The sequence below is a fragment of the Simochromis diagramma genome, unplaced genomic scaffold, assembly GCF_900408965.1.
Source record: "Simochromis diagramma unplaced genomic scaffold, fSimDia1.1 OVJJ01000205.1, whole genome shotgun sequence".
Classification (NCBI taxonomy): domain Eukaryota; kingdom Metazoa; phylum Chordata; class Actinopteri; order Cichliformes; family Cichlidae; genus Simochromis; species Simochromis diagramma.
Genome location: NW_024386782.1, coordinates 17,679,776 through 17,704,387, shown reverse-complemented (window position 1 = coordinate 17,704,387; position 24,612 = coordinate 17,679,776). Strand labels below are relative to the sequence as shown.

The 24,612-nt window shown below is 41.6% G+C and overlaps 1 protein-coding gene across 1 annotated transcript in view; it reads right to left on the bottom strand.

Moving 5' to 3' along the window:
- Window positions 1-19,566: 19,566 nt before the first annotated feature.
- Window positions 19,567-24,612, bottom strand: part of LOC120727862 (vertebrate ancient opsin-like) — a 60,236-nt gene continuing 55,190 nt past the window's right edge. Inside the window, exon 4 of the mRNA XM_040022436.1 lies at window positions 19,567-20,961. Within this exon, the coding sequence (XP_039878370.1) occupies window positions 20,680-20,961 (282 nt within the window). The 3' untranslated portion in view covers window positions 19,567-20,679. The remainder of the gene's footprint in view (window positions 20,962-24,612) is intronic.

The following is a 24,612-nucleotide window of genomic DNA, read 5'->3' as shown; positions in this document are numbered from 1 at the left end:
ATAAAGTATACCAGGAACCACGGGGAGAATCACACACAGCATGAGGGAGACTACGACACAGAACTGAGGGAGACGCAGACAGAAATACACAGAGGGTTAACGAGGAAAGTGGGAACACACGGGGAACACAGCTGACACAGATAACCATAACGAGACAGGGCGGGGTGAACATAACACTGACGGGAGACGGGCAGAGTCAAACAGGAAGTACAGAGGTTCAGACAGGAGGAGAGAGAACACGGGGAAAACACAGACATAACGGGCTGGGGGGGAAACATGGACCAACCACAAAGGGAGACGAGGGCTCATAAATACACAGAGGGCACACAGGGGGGAGAGAGAGCACGGGGAGAACTTGGACATAACGGGCAGGGGAAACGTGGAATAAAACATAAGGAGAGACGAGGGCTCACAGATACACAGAGGGGCACACAGGGGGTAAAAGCCACGAAGGGAAAACACTTAGGGAACAACACAACAGGGCAACTCAGGAAACATGGCCTAAATAGGGAACAAAAATACAAACATACAAGAAAACTAAGAATACTGGGCCAACATGGCCCAGGACCATGACAGTACCCCCCCCCACAAGGGCTGGCTCCCGACAGCCAAAACCCGAGAACCAAGACAAAAACAGAAAACAACCCACCCAGGGCGGGAGGCGGGGGACCAGGACGGAGGGACCAGAACAGGAAACAAAAACGAACAACAGAAAACACAGGAGCACAAGACCATAGTACAAATAAAGTTCAGGGGGCCGACCCAGAGCCCACCGGCACAAAAGTTCACGGGTCGCACGGTCGGGGGGCCGACCAGGCGGGTGGCACAGGTGACAGAGCTGGTCCGGAGGCCGGCCGTGCCGAAGGCAGCGACGAAGGAGACGACGGGGCAGTTCAGGGGGCCGGCCGCGCGGAAGGCAACAACGTGGAAACAGTTCAGGGGGCCGGCCGCGCGGAAGGCAACGGCGGCGGCGAAGGAGCAGTTCAGGAGGCCGGCCGCGCGGAGGGCAGCGGCGGCTCTCCAGTGTTAGGCGTACTGGCCATGGCCCAGTGGGCACAGGACCAGTCGAGGCAGGACCAGACGACGGCGAAGCACAGGCTGGAGCTGCAGCAGGCGAAGCACAGGCTGGAGCTGCAGCAGGCGAAGCACAGGCTGGAGCTGCAGCAGGCGAAGCACAGGCTGGGCCAGACGAGGACGAGGACTCTGAGGCTGGGCCAGACGAGGACGAGGACTCTGAGGCTGGGCCAGACGAGGACGAGGACTCTGAGGCTGGGCCAGACGAGGACGAGGACTCTGAGGCTGGGCCAGACGAGGACGAAGACTCTGAGGCTGGGCCAGACGAGGACGAAGACTCTGAGGCTGGGCCAGACGAAGCCGGACCAGGCGACGGTGAAGCAGAGGCTGGACCAGGCGTAGCAGAGGCACAGGCAGAGGCTGGACCAGGCGTAGCAGAGGCACAGGCAGAGGCTGGACCAGGCGTAGCAGAAGCACAGGCAGAGGCTGGATCAGGCGAGGACGAAGACTCGGATGAAGCCGGACCAGGCGAAGCACAGGCTGAAGCTGGACCAGGCGACGACGAGGCGGTCGCAGGTGGCGGCTGAACGGGCCCCTCGGACCCTCCAGCGGAGACGGGAGGCTGAACGGGCCCCTCGGACCCTCCAGCTGACGAGGCGTGAGGCTGAACGGGCCGCTCGGACCCTCCAGCGGAGACGGGTGGCTGAACGGGCTCCTCGGACCCTCCAGCGGACGAGGCGTGAGGCTGAACGGGGCCCTCGGACCCTCCAGCTGACGTGGCATGACCAGAAGGTGCAGAGACCACCGGCTGAACAGAAGGCTGAGTGGGTGACGGAACAGATGACTGAACTGAACAATGGGAAGCTGGCTGAGCTGCACAGTGGGCTAAGGGCTGAGCTAACGGAAGCACGGGAAAGTGTACTATGGACTGGGTGGCTAACAGCGCTAATGACTGAGCTAAAGACTGAAAGGCATGCAGTAGTGATGGCGGTGTGGATTGTAGACCGAATTCTCCTGAGCCCTTAGTAGAAACAGGGACGGGTGCAGGCACATGCCGGACACTAGCCACTCCCACCCGAGGAGTAGGTACGGGTGCGGAGACGGGCTGTATCCTGGCTGACCTCACCCTGGGGACCGGAACAGGCACCGGCAATGGCTGGGCAACTGCCCTTCCCACCCGAGGAGCTGGTACGGGTGCAGAAAGGGACAGAGCCTCAGCCGGCCTGGAAACCAGAGCGGGGACCAACTGGGCCTCAGCCTCCCCCACCCGAGGAACTGGTACGGGTGCAGAGGTACGCTGGGCCCGAGCTGCCCCGGGAGGAGAAACATGAGCAGGAAAAGGAGCAGGCTCAGAAAAAACAGTCTCAGAAACAGCAGGCTCAGGGTCGACAAAAATAGATCTATCAAAAATGAACCCGCCGTCCACTTCATGTTTTGCAGTCTTAGTGTTAGCAGTCCTTGTTTTAATAGTTTTTGAAATCCTTGGGTTAACAGTTGTAGAGTGAGCTGACTTGGGGATGACTGAACCGGACCTGACAAAACCCGAACAGACGGAACCGGAACTGAGTGTGTTTGACCTGGTAGAGTGGTTCACAGTTTTCCCTTTCACAGCATTTACAGCCTTTGGCGAGTGCTTATTGTCTGTGATTTCTCCCTGTTCAAAGGGAGCAAAATGAAAAAACTTCTCCCAGTCTATGTCGTCGTCCATCAGGGACACATCGACAGGATCAGGAGTGTGTCTATTGTTCTTAATGTCCAGAGAAGCGGAAGAAGGATAATCAGTGTAACTCACCACCGGGAGTTGCTTAACATGGTCCATCTTATTGCGGCGTGTGCGCCGCTTCCTACGGGGAGGGGAAGCGGGCGGAGAGAATAGCTGAGCCTCCGGCGTGCAGAACGGCGACACGGAGGCTGGAGCGTGGGCAATTGAAGGGACGCGGAGAATTCCCACCTGAAGCGGCCGCGGCTTGGGTGCAAGTGAAGCGGCAGGTGGGGGCTTTCGGCAGCTCCGGGGACCACCGAGAGCCAGCCGAGTTCCTCGGAAAATCCGCCCGTAGTCAGGAGCGCGCCACGGCCTCAAGCAGAGCTCCTCCTCTAGCTCAGCAAAGGCAGCATCCTGACGCTCACGCAGCTGAGAGCGGTTTGCTGGGTCCATGTAATGGTCGTAGTCTTCTGTCATGATTCGGCTGTGTGGCAGGCAGGAGAGGACCCAAACGCAAACTCACGGAGACAAAACGTAAACTCAAAAACACAGCTTTAATGCTGGCAAAAGGTGAAACACAAAAACAGTACTAAACTGGGAAAGCTAAACATAAAGTATACCAGGAACCACGGGGAGAATCACACACAGCATGAGGGAGACTACGACACAGAACTGAGGGAGACGCAGACAGAAATACACAGAGGGTTAACGAGGAAAGTGGGAACACACGGGGAACACAGCTGACACAGATAACCATAACGAGACAGGGCGGGGTGAACATAACACTGACGGGAGACGGGCAGAGTCAAACAGGAAGTACAGAGGTTCAGACAGGAGGAGAGAGAACACGGGGAAAACACAGACATAACGGGCTGGGGGGGAAACATGGACCAACCACAAAGGGAGACGAGGGCTCATAAATACACAGAGGGCACACAGGGGGGAGAGAGAGCACGGGGAGAACTTGGACATAACGGGCAGGGGAAACGTGGAATAAAACATAAGGAGAGACGAGGGCTCACAGATACACAGAGGGGCACACAGGGGGTAAAAGCCACGAAGGGAAAACACTTAGGGAACAACACAACAGGGCAACTCAGGAAACATGGCCTAAATAGGGAACAAAAATACAAACATACAAGAAAACTAAGAATACTGGGCCAACATGGCCCAGGACCATGACAATAGAATTTAAGTATGACTTACATTATTTACTACAGTTTTGTTATGAACTGTAAACACCTATATCACTGACTACTTACTGCAGTGTGAACTGTCCTAGCGTGTGTTGAGCTCATTGATCCAATTGTACATCTTGAGAAATTGTCTCTCCTTTTTGTCTCCTGCTTTGCATCTACAGTCTAAGAAAGATACGACTTTTATAAATGTGGTTACATTTCTGAGTCTACTATTGGTTTATGGTTGTTAATATGCAAAGCATGATGTTTTTTGTAAGGTATCCAAGATCTAGTTGTTTTTATTCATGATTGCTATTGATTGACTGTCGTGTGTGATAGGCAGGTGGAAAGGCCCTGCAAGTGTTAGAGAAAGAAAATTAATATATATAACAAAAAATAAAAGCAATTTTAATTGATGGCCTTGCTTGAAGTGCGAGTGTTCTCCTTCACAATCTTACCTTCTGGCAAGAACTCACAGTTTAAACAGGGTACGGCTAGACTCAGATTTCCTCACAGGTTGATATTATGACACTGAAGACATCGAGGTCTTCATACCTCTATCAGACTTCAGAAGCAGTGCGTTCAATGCTTCTGATCTCACCAGCTGACACCGAAGGCACTCTGCTCATCCTGCCTGTATATACTTTGCACAAGCTGATCTGAGGTTTCCAAGGTTGTGTTCTAGCTTTCATCCTGTTTCCTTTATTTCTGTATAGCTGACTTAAAGCTTATGTCCAGTATGTACACTGGACATGTGGAGAGAGGAGAGTTTGCAATCCCAGTAACATGTTTTAAAAAAACACATCATTACTATTTGAGCTTGAGTGAGCATATAGGGTTAAGGTGTGGCCACACAAGCCAATTAAGAAAGACAGAGCAACCCTTTATTTTAGTAGCTCACTTAATGCAAAGAGGAAAACTTAGTAGTAGTGCTCTATGATAATGATTGAATACCAAGTAAATACAGGGCCAGTATTGCTGATACCAGTACTGATCCTGATACATGTAACTTATAAAGGCAGCTCATGTAGTGGAGAGCAGTAACACCTAATTTATAGAATAGAATAGAATTCAACTTTATTGTCATTGCACATGCACAGGTACAGGGCAACGAAATGCAGTTTGCATCCATCCAGAAGTGCTTTAGTGATATAGATATATTACAATATATATTAGCAATAATATAGATATGTAAGTATATTACAGAAATGGGTCTATTATGGTATGTTATAATGTACACGGTATGAAGTATGTTGTGAATATTCTATAACTATAAGTATGTACAGGCTGTAGTGAGTACAAGCTATGTACAGGATATGAACAGGATATAAATATGAAAAACTATACAGAATATGAAATAAATAACTTTACAGAATCTGAGATATACAGCTATACAGAAATGGGAACTATGCAAGTTGTAAACAGTTGTAGGATTAAAAATTATCGTGTACAGAATGATTATTTACACAGAGCTATACAGTAGTGCAGTTAAGATAAGTGAGATATGTGGATAATTTCTACAGAGGCTATATAAAGTGCTAGTGGTTGTGAGTGGTGGTTCAGTCCATGTTATTATTGTGTGTTTGAGGGTACAGTTGTCCATTGTGTGTATGTTCAGTCCATGAGTTTAACGTGGGTCAGATGTCAGGAGGCAGAGTTCAGGAGTCTGACAGCTGTGGGGAAGAAGCTGTTCCGGTACCTGGTGGTCTTAGTCCGGAGGCTCCTGTGGCGCCTCCCAGAGGGCAGGAGGGTGAAGAGTCCATGTGATGGGTGACTGGGGTCTTTGATGATTTTCCCAGCCCTTTTCAGACACTGCTTCCTGTAGATGTCTTTTATGGCAGGAAGTGGTGCTCCTGGCGATGCGCTGGGCAGTTTTCACGACCCTCTGCAACGCCTTCCGGTCCGAGGCAGAGCAGTTCCCGTACCAGACTGTTATACAGTTGGTCAGGATGCTCTCGATGGTGCAACGATAGAAGTTCACCAGGATGTCTGAGGACAGGTGGTTCTTCCTCAGAGTCCTCAAGAAGAAGAGGCGCTGGTGAGCCTTCTTGACCAGCTTGGAGCAGTTGGTCGTCCAGGTGAGATCCTCGGAGATGTGGACTCCCAGGAACTTGAAGCTGCTCACACGCTCCACAGCCGTCCCCTTAATGTGGATGGGTGGATGTGGGTCAGCATTCCTCCTGTAGTCCACGATGAGCTCCTTGGTCTTCTCGGTGTTAAGCAGCAGGTTGTTTGTGTCGCACCACTCAGCCAGACGATCCACCTCCTCCCTGTAGGCGGCCTCATCGTTGTCACTGATGAGGCCAATCACCGTGGTGTCATCTGCAAACTTAATGATGGTGTTGGAACCATCAGCCGGTCTGCAGTCGTGGGTGAAGAGGGAGTAGAGGAAAGGGCTCATCACACAGCTTTGTGGTACACCGGTGTTCATTGTGATTGTAGATGAGCAGCGGTTATCCAGCCGGACATGTTGGGGGCGGTTGGTCAGGAAATCCAGTAACCATTTGCAGATGAGGGAACTGATGCCCAGGTCTGTCAGTTTCCTGATGAGTTGTGAGGGGTGGATTGTGAGATGACTCATCAAAATGTGCAAATTTGAATCACAATTCTAAATCACTGCTATTTTTGGGTCACATACTGAATTTACAGGACAGAAAGTAAGTATTGGTCCTATTGTGCTACTATTGTTTTAGTACCAGTACCAGTACCAGTGTGGAGAAGCTGATTAATGCTACTTAAAAATACAAAAAATGTTGGAGCTTAATGACCAACAGTGCATAATATAACTGAAATGTTCAGAGGTTCTGGACGGATTTGTCGTACCACGGGACAAGGACTAACATATATTGACTGGTTAATCTTCTGGCTGTCACGATCCTGGGCCATTTCGACCAAGCGTTTTGAGTTTTAGTTTGTTTTTATGTTTAAGTCCTTTAGGTTTTCTAAGTTAATTTCTATCATGCCTAGGTTGTCATTATAGTTCTTTGTTTATTAGTTTCCCCTTGTGTTTTCAACCCCTGTGCTAAGTCTCCCCTCTCCTTTATGTGTTTCATGTCTGCACGTCATTTGTTGTCAAGTTCATGTTGCCGTGTCTGTCTCATTATGTTTCCTGTTTTATTTTGAAGAGGTCATGTGTTCATGTGTTTAGTTTTACTCTTCCACTGTGACGTCGTTATGTTCCTTTGTGTCAGCTGTTTCCCCATGTGTTTCCATTTCCCCTGATCACCTCCTGTGTGCTCTTAGTCTGTGTGTGTTCATTCATTCCTTGCTCGAGCGTCTGTTATCCCACCTTGTCTCCAAGATTATGCGTTCATGCCAGGTCTATGTCTTTGTCCATGTGCCAGGCTTTTGTTATGTTTAGCTCACCCAGTTTAGGTTATGATTTAGTTTTGTATTTGCTTTTGTTTGTTATTGCTAAGATCAGCCTTCAATAAACGGCTCGTTTTCAGTTAATATAAAGTCTTGTTATTTTGCGTATGCACTTGGGTCCACCTTCTTCACTCCATATAATCTGCCTCAGCCAGACTGTGATACTGGCACATAAGCAGCACTTTAGAAATCACTGCATCCTTTTGGCAAAGAGGAGAGGGACCATTAAGCGTACTATCAAATTGCAGTTTAAGTACAAGCTTTACAACAGCATGCAGCTGATGTGCATTACATCTGTTTTGCAGAAGGCCTTGTTGTTTCAGCAAGACAATGCCACAACGCCCTTTGTATGTATTACATAGCAGGTGTTAGGCGTTACTGTAGTCACATTACATTTTTCAGTAGTGCAGTAATGCATCTATTTAATGTACTAAATTCAGTAATTACATTACAATTATGTTGATGGTAAAAAAAACAAACAAACAAACAAACAAAAAAAACCCACACACACACACATGCTTTCTTCTTGTGCCAGTCAGCTGATTTCAGTTAGTGTGCGGGAGGTGCGAGATGGTGGAGTTTCTACAAATTTTCAGAAGCCAAGGTATGGAAATAACTTTTTATTGCACAAAAGAGCAAAAGAGCAATGATAAAGCGTAGACTATAGGTTTATATTGTTAACTGGTATTTATGTAAGGTGTTTCAGGTCATTTTATAGAGTAATGAGAAGGTAATGTAATGACTAGTGTAACAAATTACTTCCTCTAGTGGGTAATTAAAAAACATACTGCAGTACTTTTAAGAAAAGTATGATTACTTTCTAACAGCATGGCTTCATAAAGATTGTTTGTAGCTGATCGAGGGTGACTAATGTTTGACAAATCATGAAAAAGCTAAATAATTTATTTTTACTTACATTTTTTAAAATGACAACTTTTTGGGAGATTTGATTGCACGTGGTTGCTTGAGTCTAACATTTTATTGTTTGTATAATAAAAGCAAAAGAACACAAAAATGCTTGCTTTTTAATGAAAGCTCAGATTGGTCGAGTCTGAATTTTAGATGTGTACTCATAAAATTCTAAAAGTCATATCTAAAAATCTGTGGTCAAGGGAAAGAAAACCACATTTTCTTACTTTGTGATAAATACATTTTTGTGCTGCTCTAGTTTTTTCTGTCTTCACACTAAGATTTGTGGCTATCCATCTGCAATTTCTGGGATTTTTCTCCCCTCATGTTCTTGTGGATTTCTATAACACAGTATGCAAATTTTCAGCAGGGTTATGTGTAATAACCTTACATTGTTGACACTTTTCCTCAGTTAATTGGTATTAGTCACTGAGTAATTAAATTCAATCGCATGCGTGGTCTCCACTTGGATGGATGAGTACAAAGACAGTGCAACCCTAACATAAATCACTGTGACATGCATAGAAAGGCTGCGCACACACATTTTTCACTGTTTTCAAGTGCCTGAGCAATTGTTTCTCTAGACATGTTTACCATTGTGTGAGAGGAAATGAAAACAATGGCAAGCTCGATATGCACAAAAATGTGATATGAAGCAAATGATCCCTTTAATCAAAGATTTTGAATTCAGACAAGCACATTCATTAGTCAAGTCCACCTCCCCATCTGTTTACATTACAGCAAACAAAACAACAATGTGCATATGTTTCTTTATACACTGAGTATTTCTTTCACATCAGAGACCTCAGAGTGGATCTATTTGTAGATGGTCCTCATTGACTTCACAGAAAAGATGACCTGATACTGTCCACTTGGCCTCCTTACTGACTCCCAAGGCTCCAATTAAAACCTTATGATTGGGCTTAAGTGTGTCAAACTAGCAGCATACAGCAGCTCTTTAATGTCACATGACTTGTTGAAAGCTATGTGCACGATGGGAGGCATGCAGTGGGCTCTATGTCATGCTTTTATGCTGAAACAGTAATGTTTCCCATCAGTTATTACAATTATTATTATTGCAAACTCATTCTTCTTCTTCTTCTTCTTCTTAGACGCTTCATAAATCTTTCATCCTGTAGGCTCCACCTACTCCTTGCTGCTGTGGCAGAATCCATCTGTCAGTTCAGTTGCTCTAAAAGATTAAACTTCTGAGAGAAAATAAACTTTAACACAAATAAACTTTCTATTTTGTGAATTTTATATGCAAAGGTAAACTATTTGAAGCCTGTAAAACTAGAAAACATCTGTATATTATTTTTGATTGTATTAAAAGTCTTAAAGATTTGGACTTTAAGCAGGATGAGGGACTGAAATGTCATTTTGCATGTTTGAAGTGGAAAATCATCTAATATTGCAGTAAAAGGCATGACTAGCCATCTACATAATTTTCTGTGGTTCTTATACCACCACAGGGGATCAGAGATTTAATATCTAATGTTGTGAGTTCAGATTTTTCTTGGTTGAGTGCCCATTGTTCAGCAGACGGTTTGTATTTCACCCTTCAGTTAATTACTTTCTCCGGGCAGAAGAGTCAACACAGTGCACCCAAAACGTGAATTTTATTCTGAAAACCCCCAAAACAAAACATACATGAAATCAAGGCATCAAATAAATGTAGGCTGTGTTTTTTGACTTAGTCTCATAAAGCAGTGGTCTCTTTTCATAAATTACCCACTATAACTTAGTGAGTCTTTAATAAAGCAGAACTCAACAAAGCGAAAAGAGGATGTTTGCTCATGACCTTGAAGCACAACTGAATGGGAGGCTCCAAAAAGCTTAAATGTTCTCTGAATAAAGCTTTTGGCAAGAAGTGACAGTTTGAGCCATCATGGGAAAGTGAATAGGCCCTTATCAATAGCAGCAAGAACCAAGAACTGCTTCAGGTTACACCCACCAGCTATAAAAGGACATGAAAGAAAAATTATCTCTCAAGTTTGCAGGAGATGTAGTGGAAAATGTCTCAGTGATGAATAAGAGAGCAACAGACTTTTACTAAGCTTTGCCTTGAGAGCACTTTACAAAGTGGGCGAACAAGATCTGTGGCTAGCAACAGGGTATTAACTATATGAATAATTATAAAAAATAATCACTGGCATCCTCAGTTTTTTGTTAGGTGCTTAAAATTTGTATAGGCATGTTTGTCATGCCCGCCATTGCAGTGATGCCAACATTTAATAATAATCAGTATATCTGATGCTCCCAATATCCCCCAAACAGTCAGTGATCTGCCATGAAGTGTATCAATCCAGCGCCTACCACTGTTTCCTTTTGCACTCTATTGCCAGACGGGCTTCCATTGTGAGCCACCTTGGCAGAGAAATTCCCCATCGGTTAATATTTTATTGTATTAATGAATCTCATTTTGACCAAACTGTCAAACGAGTTTTAAAGCTGAATACACTAATTAACCTTGACAAAGTCGGGTCGAAAATTCTCACCAAGCAGAGTGGTGCATTCAGAGTTGAGCAGACCACCAGATTTTAAAACGTGTTTGTAATTTAGCTGATTTTTAAATAATTTGCATCTTCAGTTAAAAGTGCAGCAAAATAAGATTCCAAAGATTGTCTTTGTGACATCACTGCAAAGGTTTCTATACTACAAACCCTGTAACTAAAAGAACAGGCGCCAGGGAACAAAACCTACCTACATTCACTAAATATACAGAACCACCAGATGCAATAAATCTTTGCATCCAGAGGTCATGGATCAACAGGAGAAGAACAGCAAACCAATAAGGAACTGTCGTGGGGGTTGTGACAGAAATTAATTGGGAACCTTTTAGAAAGACCAAGGCTGGTTCAGTGAGATTCTCAGAAAGAGGAAAAGTTGGGAAGAAGTGGTGCTTATATGATTATTTATAGAAACCTGTTGTTTTCCTATCATCTTCGAGCCTCAGTCACTGGCTTGTTGAACACTCGACCTGTATAGTCTCCAAATGCAGCATGTACTGAGTATAACCTTGCATTATACAAAGTTGCTATTCCAAGGATGATGCGCTCAGTAGCACAAGCAATTTGAAGGAGGCAGCCACTGTATATGCAACACATACTGCATTACATTTTTTGCAAGAGAGCTAACTCTTTCCTATTGGGGCCACTGCAGCAAGGAAACAATACAGTACAGAACAATGGAATACAATGCAGTACAAATTATTTCATTAATCTCAAGGGCAATTTGTTTGTAGCAGCTTGTTATAGACCAAATGCTGCAGTATGTCGCAAGATACAGTTACATGTAAATAACAAAGCTAAATGGGGAAAAAAAATTAAATATGAAATCATCTCTGTAACAATATGTGTGTAACTTGGCAGATGCAATGAAACATATTAACAAATCAAATAAAAGAAAATCAAGGTGACAATATCTAAAGCTAAATGGCAATCAAGCTGTAAAATGAATAAATTATTTAAATAATCATTTACAAGCAGGTAAAACATAACAAAACCCTCACAGCCACAGCAACAATCTGCAAGGATATTCTTTGATACTGTCTAAATGTTATTGGGTTGAGCTCTAAGCCTGTCCTGTGGGTGGTCAAACATATAATTTTGGGAGCCTGCGAGAAACGTCATGGTGGGTGGTTTCATGTGACAGTGGACTTTATTAATCAATTATCCATAGAACCGCCTGGGCTGTCTGCGCTCATTTACAGTGTGTTTTATCATCAGAGAGCTGGCTGGGCCCACCGGTTACCGGGCAGCCTGCCAGATACTACAACTGCCTTAGTCTGGCTAGTTTGGCAGGACTCAAAGATAAACACTCCATGTGTTTCAGGAACCATTAGTATCAGCTCTTCCCAAGTACATGCAGACAGTTTACAATATAACAGGCCACTATATGCACATCACACCACAAACATAACTAAGTTTCTTACCGAAGCACCATCGGGAATCCCATCGGTGTGTCTGCAGGAAAAATAGGTCATGTGTGCGAAGGAAAAACAAAAGAAAGTAGCAGCTCCAAGAAAGAGGTACCACACTTTTTTGAGACCTTTTGTTTTTCCCTAACATCATCTCACTGACTGGATTACTTCATATTAGAAGTGAGGAAAAGTGAAGGCCAACTGTAAGTGAAGGATTTTTTGGGGAAAAGAGAGAATATTTTATTGCATAAAAAAGTGCTGATAGCATCTTGCAAACATCAGGAACAACTGGAAAAGCTGGAGTGTCGACTCGTCCACACTGTTCTTATTTATAAAGTGCTTTACAGACCCAAACATTACGGCTAACAGCAGGATTATCCCGTTTGAGTGCAGCTAGCTAAACAGCGATCAGCTACTTACTGCTAAAGAGACAGATAGTAAAAGTGGACAGTATAGCCTCGGTTTCTTAACATAAAACTCATTGTTGCATCCAGGGGCAGAACAAATGTGATCCCTTTCAACTGATTTTTAGTTTTATTGTAGTTATTTTCCTCTGAGTTATCGATTCTGTCATTAGTTAGCTAACATAAACTAATGTAAGTCTATTAGCTGCAATCAACCGACCAACTACATGACATCAGGACATCAGAGCGGGTCTCCATGGTGTATATTAGTCTTTATGTGTGTAGCATTTCATGTCCCCTCTAATAATTTGTTTAGCAAGAACAAAGATAAAATGCATCATGAATGTGCAGTCGACAGAGTCCTTTGGTGCAACCTGAACTGATTGTACAAGGCAGAATGGATCCATACTTTAACGTTTTGGATGCCAAATTCTGACTGAATCTGTTGCAGCAGAAACTGAGGGCATTGGACCAGACAGCATTTTTCCAATCATCTGTTAGTTAGCCAGTGTCCTGTTTTTAGCTGACAGGAAATAGACAAAGACATAGAAAATAGAAAAAAATCCCAAGGCACCTGATGTGGTCTTCTCCATGCCATAGTTCAAAGTTACTTAAATCACCTTCCTCCCTCATTCTGATGCTTAATTTGAACTTCACAGCTGTATTTCCTCCTGGTAACTGTAGCCCTAACTGGGTCTTTCTTATACTCAAAGCTAAATTGAACATTGGAGTTTTCTCAGGAAAACATTAGGCTTCTGAATAATGACATGCTCTGTTTTTAATCAGACTGCAATAGTGTTGTTAGCAACAGAGTCACAAAGTCCACTGCAAGTGAGAAAGAGAATAATAACAGACTAAAAGGACGAACTGAGTATCTGCTGTTAGAGCTGCTACTGGCACAGGGTGGACTGGAAATAAGGGGTAACCCATTTTTACTCTCAGTTGCTTGAATAAAAACACAATAAAACATTTTAACTTACAGATTAATACATGTTGACATGTTTATGCTCTATACCCAAGGGCGTAGATTTGGTTTTGACATTGGTGGGGACGGATGATTCAACCACCGAACCCTGCCCTGCTTCTTATTTTTTTTCCTTTTTGTCTTTGCTTCTTGATTAAAAGAAAGGAGAAATATACTTGTCTACATATGCTATTCTACATGCCTTTTAAACCATTTAAAATTACAATTCATAGTTTTATATGTGAATTATATAATGTTAAATTACTATTAAACAAATGACCAAGTATTTTAGACTTTAGTTTTCTTCAGCCATATCCCATATAAAAAGTGAGACATGTCAATTCAGATTCTTTGTAAAATTACATCAGCAGCCAAACAGTTGTCATGACAATAAATACTAGTTAATCAATAGCACCAAATCATGAGTCCGTCACCTGTGACCTCGCCTCTTCACCTCTGTCTGAGCTACAACATGGCAGAGCTGCCTCTGTCACCTGATAAATAACCGTGAGACATTCCAAATACATGCAGTCACACATGTGCTTCAAATACAGTCATTGAACCATCAAGTCATCATCCAATTTCACCTGTGATCTTGTATCACAGTTGCTCTCTGAGCTTTGTGTTGGTTCTTCTGTCACCTGACAAATAGGACATACATGACAATAAGAATAAAATGTGGAGCTGCTTCAGTGTTTCTGTCACTTTGTGCAGATCTTGACTCATCAGTAATGTTTGTAGGCTGAGTGCATTTTTAAAACAATTTGTGCAAACTGCACTACAAGGTTGAACATTTGCAAAATCATGACTACCTCATCATATTTTGTCTCAAAAATTAACCCTATGAATATGTCAGTGCCATTAGGATGAAATTATTGTGTCACCAACATTTTAACGTTAGACATATAATTTTAACAGCCTCTGTAAACTAATATCCTGGCTTACTCGAGGCTGCCGTTTTCTCTGACAGTTTCAATCAAGATTAGAAATGCTGCTCTGAGACTGAGAGAACTAATAGTGCTGCCTGTTGTGCAGTTAGTTTCCAAAACACGTTATTCATGGTTACATACAATTTTAGACTGATGTGGGCCAAAGCCTAGCATAGCCTGTAACGTTATTGTGACGGACACATTTCATGGGTTTACTTGGCTTTAAGTGACTTGCAGGTTTCTTTGAAAAATACTTTCTTATATCCAGGTTCTTCCTTTGTGCTGCCATCCTCCAGCGCAGGCTTGCCGCTGCTAAAACTAAACAGAACTCCCTGAAAGGCACAGCCAATAACATTGGCCATATTTGTCACATGAGGTAGGACTCCAGTAGAGAACGTAATTTATCTCTTTCTGCACCGCTGGGTGAATGAGACGTTGAAAGATCGTTTTTTTCTCTCTATCGGGTTTGTTTTTCTTTACTCGAAGAGATCAAATTATTAGTGGGGACAATTCAATAATCGCTGGATATTAGTGGGGACATGTCCCTTCCGTCCATGCCAAATCTACGCCTTTGTCTATACCAGATGGGAACCCTATTAAGTGAATGCATCAAAATCAACCAGCATCCTATTACTATCTCATTCATGCTTCCTTTAATAGGCAAATAAGACATACTTTATTTTTGAAGATAAAGCCATATGGTTTTATTACATTAAGGGACAAATCTGTGTTTGAGCAGTGCAAAACTTTTTTCCAATCCTGTTTTCTCTTTGCACTATAACTTTAGGAGCCCTTGGCAAAACACTTGGCTGAGATGCGTGGAGAGGTACTAAAAAAGTAATAAAGAGAAAGATTGAATGCATGGATTTAGGTGGGTGAATGGATACCACCACAGTTCAGTAATAATGTGGTAATTATGGGGTGGTAACAAGAAGATAATATTGTGGAAATAGGAAGGTATTACCACCTAATTACCAAAGTAATATCCAAGTGACTGTCTTTTATGAACAGTTTGTTTAACTGGATAATTACAGGTCAAAGGCTTGGAGTGGTAATGTGGTAACAAGCATGCCCATGAGGCAAAACCAATTAGTAATTGTATAATAATATCGGTACTAATATGATAACCTGCTGGAAGTAAAATGGCAATATTTTGCATTAGAATGTTACTGATTTGTGGTAGTGACCACAACAGAGTCATTTTCGCCCTTTGGCATTTTAACAATCATATAACTGTTCAAATAACACCCATCATCTCATATTTCAAGACTTACCCTAAAATACAGTGGAACCCCGACTTACGAATACCCAGTTTCACGAAAAATTCAAGTTAGGAAGGCACTGAACGGCAATATTTTTGCCCGTGTTATGGCAAAATGCCCAAGTAATGAAATCCGCTGGCTCTGATTGGCTGAGCCTACAATGCCCACAATGCCTTCTGAATCATGTGACAACCCCTTGGTTGTTGTTCTAGATAGCAATTAGCCTATAGCCTGTCGTTCAGCATCGCCTCAGTCAAAACGCGCGATGGGTGCTTCGTCTTACGAAAATTTTCGTTTTACGAAGACCCTCGGGAACAAATTAATTTCGTAAGTCGGGGTTCCACTGTAGGCATATTCATCATACTGTGAATTATGGGGTACGTGGGATAAAAAGAGGACACTATTTCTCAGTGAGTGCTCAGTTTTTAATAAGTTCTTTATTTTTGTCTTACTCAATTTATTAGTGAATTCAGAAATATATTTTAACTTTACAGTGTGAAATACAATCATTTTAATCACTTGTAAGTAACAAAACCTCCTAAAACATCATCTTAGACAGTTATTTTGTCAAATCTGACTTACAGTCAGAAAAATTTGATGAGACTCCTTGACTCATAGGCACATATTTGTTTTACATTATTACTCACAGCTTCTGGAACAATGTAATATTACTCTGTTATAATCACTGTTGAAATAAGATCAAAGAACAAAGGATACTACTCACCCCATCTTCAGTCTAGCCTTGAGACTATTCAGTTAAATAATCAGACATTATGCCCTGAGACTCAGGTTTAATGAAGTCCATCATCATAATGTCAGAGACAGATTGTCTCCTGACTCTACCCAGATTTGAGATATTAAAGGTCCTTGGAAGTAGTTCCCAGGACCTCAAGTAATGAAAAAACATCTTCTGCTATCTGACACACATAGTCTGAAATTCAGTATTAATAACAGCATGCAAAAAGCAATGCTTTTTAAGATTTACTTTTTTGGTCTTTGTGCTTTTGATACTGAGAGCCAGGAAGAGAAAAGAAGAGAAGAATCAAACTTGGGCTGTAGTGTAACCACTTGTGTTCATGCACTATGAACACAAGATGCATTGGGAAAATACTTTCTACACACTGATCAACATTTGCAGCTTGGAAAGAATAGATAATAATAATTTATTGTAAAAAATCGATCTTTCTATGCTCGTCATTTTATAGTTTAAACACTGAAAAACACTCGGAATAGAGATGTTCCAAAAGTGTTGAAATCTCTTGAATCACTGTTTAAACACTTTTTAAAGCAGCCGAAGGTTTTATCAGCTATAATTAACATCTCATGTTAGCTTTTTTCTCTTTAAATGTCTATACATTGGTGGTGCTCTAAGAGCTTCACCACAAAATGAATGTAGCTTAAATCTCCTCTAGGCTCAGGGTTATGCAGGCAATAAGCTTTTTAGACTGAGAGCTCACAGTCAACATTTTCATTTGAATATGGGTTTTGAACTAGTAACAAAAAATGACGCCAGCCCTCAAACTACACTAAATAGCTCTATATGCACCCATAACATCCCCTGAACAGCTAATGACAAATCATTGCTTAACATATACATACATGAGACATTACTGATGTCCGTCTTCTTTAACCTATAAGAGCCCAGACCCATTTTTACTGTCAGGAAAACTATGGGTGAGTCAGTTTTGAAACTTTAACAGAAACTTTCCTCAGTGTGTAAAGGGGCAGTGACACCTGCGTTACTCTTGGAGCCTGTGGATTATTTTTGCTGGTGACTGTACAGGGTTTTGTTTCCTCCCCAGGATTTCGCCTCTCTGTTTCTTCGGGTCGCCTCGTCTGGTTCGTTTCCTTCTGGAGGTTTTGGCAAACAGTACCAAATCGAGTGCGCTACCAGTGTGTGTTTCTTCACCTGCACGTCCTGGCTCCGCGTTCCCATTCACATTCTGTTGTAAATACACTGTCCCTGAAAATTCGCCCTTCACTGTAAATAAATTTCCTTCATTGCAGCCTCTGCTGTCTGAGTCCATCTGCATTTCCCATAACACATCGAAATCAAACATCTAAAATTTTTGACCGTTCAGCTTTAGAAAGATTTTTCTAAAAAAAACCAACAAAAAACCAAAATCACACTGCAGGTATATTTAGATGTAAAAAAATATTGAACAATGCACCTCCAAAATTGTTTTGTTTTGTTTTTACTCAAAACAGCTTTTGTGGTAAAAGTGATTTACAAAAATTGCCAATACAAACTTATACCATTCAGCCACAACAGTGTGTAATTTTGTGCTCCCCTCTTGCTAAAACAGCTCTGAGCAGTCGATGAATGAACGCCACGAGACCTCCTGGGTTGTCAGGCATGAAGACATTAACAGTTGTTTTGGTTTTTTGTTTTACTTTAAACTGGCACATCCCAAATCACAAATCAAGGGAATTTAATGACCACATCAAAACCATCAAATTTTTCTTATATTAGTCAACTTTCCCGAACATTGCAGTTGATATTGCAGCATAGTTTGCTGAAAGAGCTCATTGTCATTTCAGAATACCCTGCCATGAAACATACATGGTGTGCAACAATATTTATGTGATACATCTTAATGTGTTACATGAACTCCAAAACCAACCCATATGGAAAAGATTTATATTAATCTTATAAAGTTTGTATCTGTCTTGTGTGAAACTTGTATGAAAATCATAAAAGAGTGAAAACAGATATAAGATTCCTTGAAAAATTATATGAATGAAACTTGTATGGTTTGGATAGTCTGTGTTCTCTCTGTCCAGTAGAAGAATAAAAGAATCAGGGTTCAATATTTACTAAAACAATATATGAAAGTAATGAGAAAGTGGCCACTTTCATGAGTAAATCATATAAGCTTTATATGATTCATTATATGATGTAGACCACATCTTATGCAAGTCTTTTATAAGTTTTTTCCATTTCTTTTCCATATGGGAAAGCTTTCCCAGCAGAACATTTCCCATAGTATTACACTACCTTGGTCTGCCTAACTACTTCCAGTAGTGCATCCTGCTGCCATCTCTTCCTCTTGTAAATAATGCACATACACTCAGCTGCCAACATAGAAAAGAAAATGTGTTCTTCAGCCTTCAACCCTCCTTCAAGGAATCATCGTGCATCAGTGAGTCTTGGGTGCTCATGACCCTGTTGCTGGTTTACTTGTTTTCCTTCTTTAGCTCGCTTTTGGGAAAAATTCACAACAATCACTATTTTGGAAATGCTAGTAGTCCAGTTGTCCAACCATCAGAAGCTGACCAAGGCACACTTACCATTTTCTCTTGTTTGTAAGTTATTTCCAGGTTGGACTTAAAAAAATGTTGATTTTTGCTGCCCAATATTTCCTACACACTGACAGATTGGTAATGATATAATCAATGTTTTTCACCTCACCTGCCATTGCTGTCATTGTTGTAGCCAACAGGTGTATGCTGTATGCAGTAGCAAAAGTGGCTCCACATCATATACAGTTTAAGCATTTACTGACAACACAGCTTTGATGCATTCAGAAACTCTACTGTAATCTTTGCATTTCAAGAAGGGAGAAATTTTAAATTTCTTAGCAAAAAACCCCCCAAAAACCAAGATGCTGACAAATACATGGAAAACATGATATGATTAAGCAAATTCTTTCCATTTAACTTATATGAGTTGCTTGCAATGGAGTGCTTTGGAGACACTTTGGAGCACATTGTCAGATGTGATACTGATTATTGAACTGCAAAACTCTGCAGAATGACTCTTGAGAAAATAAATATATCAGCTACTGTGAAGATTATGAGCCAAGCTGATTTGTGCCCAAACTTTGCAGACAGCATGCTTATGAACAATAAACTAAACTCGTAGTTATCTGAATCTTCTACTAACATTTTAGGATGTTACCTCTTTCCTCTAAATACACATTTAAAACTCTAACAAAACACAGCATGAATATAAAATTCGAGGTATACAAGTGCTAAATATTTAACATTGCTAGATGCTGCATTTCATCAAACTCCTTTACATTAGACTGCACATTCACAGCCATTACTGAATGGGCTGTACAGTGATTTCCAACTTGCAGTTACAGTATTTCTTTCCAAAGTCTATCTCCCTGAAAAAAATCCAAACACCCCCAGCATACTAGCAATGTTAAATGTACAATTAACTTTTTATTAAGACATTTAATTGTGAATGCTACTCCTTCTCTTTACCCAATTTAACATCTTGACTTATTGCACTCGTTTGATTTTTTTTTTCTTGTAACTGTTATGGCCGCTACTATTGCTGGTTTGAAGACTTAACTCTATAATTTTCTATAGAGTTTGCCACTCTATGGTGGTAAAGTTATCACCACTTCCATTTAAGTTTGCACCTCTGTCGTTTCTCAGGTACTTTTATTGCATTACACTTTGTGTTTCTGTGTAATTTTACAACTTTGTTTTATTTGTGCAAGTGCTGCAAAAGCAATCCCCTTGCACAGATTATTAAAGTTATCTCATTCTGAAGGACTTCAAAAAGCTTGCAGTCATAAGTGGCTGGTGTTCTTCAATTTCACTTCACTTTGTAACTGCTGTCAGTAACAATCAGTACAGACCAATCATAGCCCTTCCCCAGCACTCCTGAACACACTATTGTTATGACATTTTAAGAGAATGAGATATTGCACAAAATGATCCTTATAATTCCTCTTTTATTACAGTCTGACTCCAGAACTCTGATAAGAGCATCCTTTAAATGTGCTTTCTAAGAAAGGATCATGAGTGTTTCTTTTCTCAGTAAAAAATACAAACTCCCAGCTTCTGTAGATTTACTGTCATCTCTGACAGTTGCTCACATTTTCCAGAGACAGCCCTTTCTTACTGATCTATCATCTGTACTAGGCAGGCCAGAGTTAATGCTGGAGTCACGTTGAATCCACCTGGACTGGCAGACCGCCGCTTTCCAAGTCTCAGTAAAACCACCTCTTTCTTTTTCACTGATCTCCTGGATGGGGACCTTAGGGTTTTATGATTATATAACCAATTGTCAGCCATCACGGTGAGCCACTAGTGAGACTACAACAGGTTTATTGTCTGAAGAAGGGGCTTTTGTGATATCGATAGTAGGTTCACATGAGAGCCCCAGTTGGGGGACTGTAGCAGCTGGTTGACCCAATGAGGCTACCATAAATAGGAATTCGTTAGTACGGCGGGGACCAGTTCCTGCTATTCCCCTCATGGCCTTGGTGGGGACCTTGGAGGAACTCTTTAAGCTGGAGCCTCGTCGAGGAGCTTCACACTGCAGCAGGGCTTGGAAGCACCTGTAAAACTGAGGCAAGCATACAGCACAAACATATGGTCAAGCTTCTTTTAAACTACACAGTTATATGCAAGAGACCACAGAGGACAAAACTTTATGAACTAAACACTTAGTTCTAATGTTTCTAGGCTGCATTTTATACCTTTTTCTAATATTGCTTTAAGGACAATACCAGCTTGATGCATTTTTAGCAAAGTTGCTGCTTCTTCAACAGGGAAGTTTATAGTGACTCATAATCTTTATTTTCTTAGTCTCACTCTTCTCGCTCTTAATTATCTCTTAATTATGAGTGTGAGCCATCACTGTATTTTCAACTGATTTAGGTTATTTGTGCAAAGGATCATCGGCGTAACTTTGTGTTGAACATTGGGGGGGTGTCAAGATCTCTGTCTAAATAAGTAAATAAATCTGGGTAAATTCCCAGATGATTAAACATGCAACTATTTTACTGGTAGTAACCAGTGATGGGAATAATGGTAATTAGTAATCTAACTAATTACTATTTCTATCTTTACAACGCCGTTACAGTTACTAACAAGAAAATGCGGTCGCGTTACTATTTTTCAGCAAACAGACAGTTGAAGCTGTCTTCAGCTTACCGCACCTTCAGTTGCACGGAAGTAGCTGTCTATGTAAGTAATCTGGGCGCTACAGCTATAAGCAGCTGCGCGCGGTCTCGCAGACAGCAATCACTTTCTGCCTGACGATCACTTTTTGGCACAACACCTGGAGCTAAGGGGGCAAAACAAACGCATGACTGCTGCTGTTTGACTGAGAAAGCATAAAGTAGTCGTGGTAAGCCAATCACAAGACCACGTCAAGATGACAAAGAAACAAGTTGATATATACCAGTTTTTAAATTGTGCTGATAGGCCACGTAAAGCCAGAGTCATGATAAACAATATATACGCGGTGTTTTTTTCCTGAATAGTTTCGTCACGTTTGCTGTCTAAGGACAGCGCTAGCAAGCACTCTCTGCTTATGAGCAAGAAATGAAAAAACAAAAAAACACCGCTTTCATGTTGGTGGAAAAATTATACACCTCCTGCTGTCAGGGGGGAATTACGCCCTTGCAAAGGATGGCAAGTGGAGGGTGTATCCAGGTTCTACTGTGTTACCTCTGCTGTGCTGTGAAAAATTACTTTATTGCCAATCAGATGCTCTCCAGATGGCTTTGCATGATGGATTACAGTCTGGTGCTATTTTAATTCTGTCGAATTTGACAAGATCCCCAACAAAGCCTCCACCGTGTTTTACAGATGGCTGTAGACTGTCACTGCTGGATCTCTCTCCTGACCTCTACATATGGCTGTTTATTTACATTAACAATTTCAAATGTGGATTCATCACTCCATAAGACCTGTTGCCACTGATTCTCACACAAGTTATTGTGTCATTTGGCATACCTCATCCTTACTTAGGAATGGCTTGACAGCTACCCTCCCACCTTCTTTTTTTAGGGCTACCATTTCTTCTTTCACCCCACTTGTTCAATCTCCTCTAATATATGACACTATATTAGATTTATTATATTCTGGCTTTGAGAATTACCTTATTAATGCAAAAATACTATTTTATTCCTGTGAAACTCTATCATCTTTAGCATTTTTCATAGATTAAAACTTAGTAAATTACTTCTCTAGAAAGCCAACTATTACTTGAGCTTCTGGCTTCCAGTCTGGTTGATTGGAAGAAAATTATGAAGAAATAAAAGGGGTGTGTTGTATTTTAAAAGAAATGTTTATATTTAAATGTGAGTTCAGTGCTTACTGTTCACACACACAAAAAAGGGGTGAGAAAATGGGCTTATTTTGTATATGTACTCTCATACGTGGTTATTCCAAATGTTCCCAATTAGGTTCTCAATGTGTTTTGTGCAGTGCCACAAATCATTTAGCACTTTTAACAACATGAAAATTGTGCCAGTTAAAACAGAAAGTGCACTCCATGCTGAAGCCAAACCTGCTAAATGCCAAATCCAAAAAGTTTAATCATTTCATTAAAAGTTTGTACAGCAGGGAAAGCAAAAGGTGCTAAAATACAAAACAAGAAGAAAAAGAAAACCTTCAGCACAAGGCTTCATTCAAGTGGCCTTTCAAAACCATGGATTTCTTCCTGAAGGCAATGCCCTCTTTTTCAGATTTACACACACACACACACACACACACACACACACACACACACACACACACACACACACACACACACACACACACACACAAATAATCGCATTGTTAAGTTTATTCTGCTTTTACCACTTACATTTGTGTTTGTGGTCTAGCCTCCGTTCACCAACCAGCTTCCCCGGCCTTTGGGGTTTACCCTAAAAACTGTGGCACGGGTCATTGTCTTGCATTTCTGAAAGCGTTGGCTGTTTGTTGTAATGAGGAAAATGTGAATGTGTAGCAAATAGAATGAATTTGATTTTTTTGTTTTTGTTTTAGGGAAAATAAAATTATATCATGCTGCTCTGAATAACTGACTTTTTGCATTAACCTTATTCGATGTAGGAATAATGTCCCATTGGTTTTGGAGCAGCACTGGCATCCACAATCATTATCTCCATTGTTCTTAATGCTGCAGAGTCAGCTTTGGATAAACATAACAACCCTCTGGAGACGAGAAATTGAGGACCTGTGGTGTCGCTCGGTCTCTGTATAACAAAATAGGCTGTAAGGGAAGAGGACGCTGACTCTGTAACTCTGAACATGAATGGTGTTAAATTAATGAAGCAGGAAACAAAGATAGGGTTCATGCTGCGTTCACTGGGCTATTGGTAAGCTACTGCACTTTAGTTCCAGAAAAAGGCTGACTCTAGGCTGAGACCTGCCCTGCAGATCTACAAACAGAGGTGATCCCCTACTGTGTGCTGCTACAGAAAAACAAGGACTTCAGGCATAGCAGAACACATCCGAGCCCTCCTTGTACCAGGAAAATTACAGTCCCACTGCTGGAGAAATGGTGACTGGTCTTTAGCATTAGGAAGGGGTACAATTATGTACTCATCATGTAGGTGCAAGGCTATTAAAGAAACAAAACAATCATTGGGGAAACGCTGCAAAAACTCCCAACAAACTCTGACATGGTGACGACAGGGTTGTGTCCACCTGGTGGACCCTAATAACATACATTTATCACTTTTTTGGGCCTGCTTTAATCAGAAGTTTCTTCTATTTTGTGACAGAGATGTGTTCGATGTGAGCTGTGACAAAATGAAAATGTCTCTGAAGTGGTGGGAGGCAAAGATCTCGGCACCTTTGCCTCTTAATTTTGCAGCTCCTGCAGTACACTGTTATTAGCAGCTCCATTACTGCAACTTCACCGGAAAGGCAGTTTAGATGTTCAGCATCTTGTTTGTGAAGGCTATAAGCATCGTTGTTCTTATTCCACGAACCTAATATCCTTTGGAATTAAATCCATATTTGATGATGTATATCATATATTCGCTGCCAAACACTCTGCCCCAGAGAAGGAGACAGTAGGAGACAGTGCATTTATATCTTTAGTTTGAGAGGTAATGGAGTGTTACCTTTCTATATGAGTGTGAGAGATCCAGACTTGCACTATTGCAAACTGGAATTAACATGCTCATCAGATGTTTTATATGGTGGATGTTTTAGACATGTACTTCTATTCTTTCTTCTGCATAATGCCGGGAGG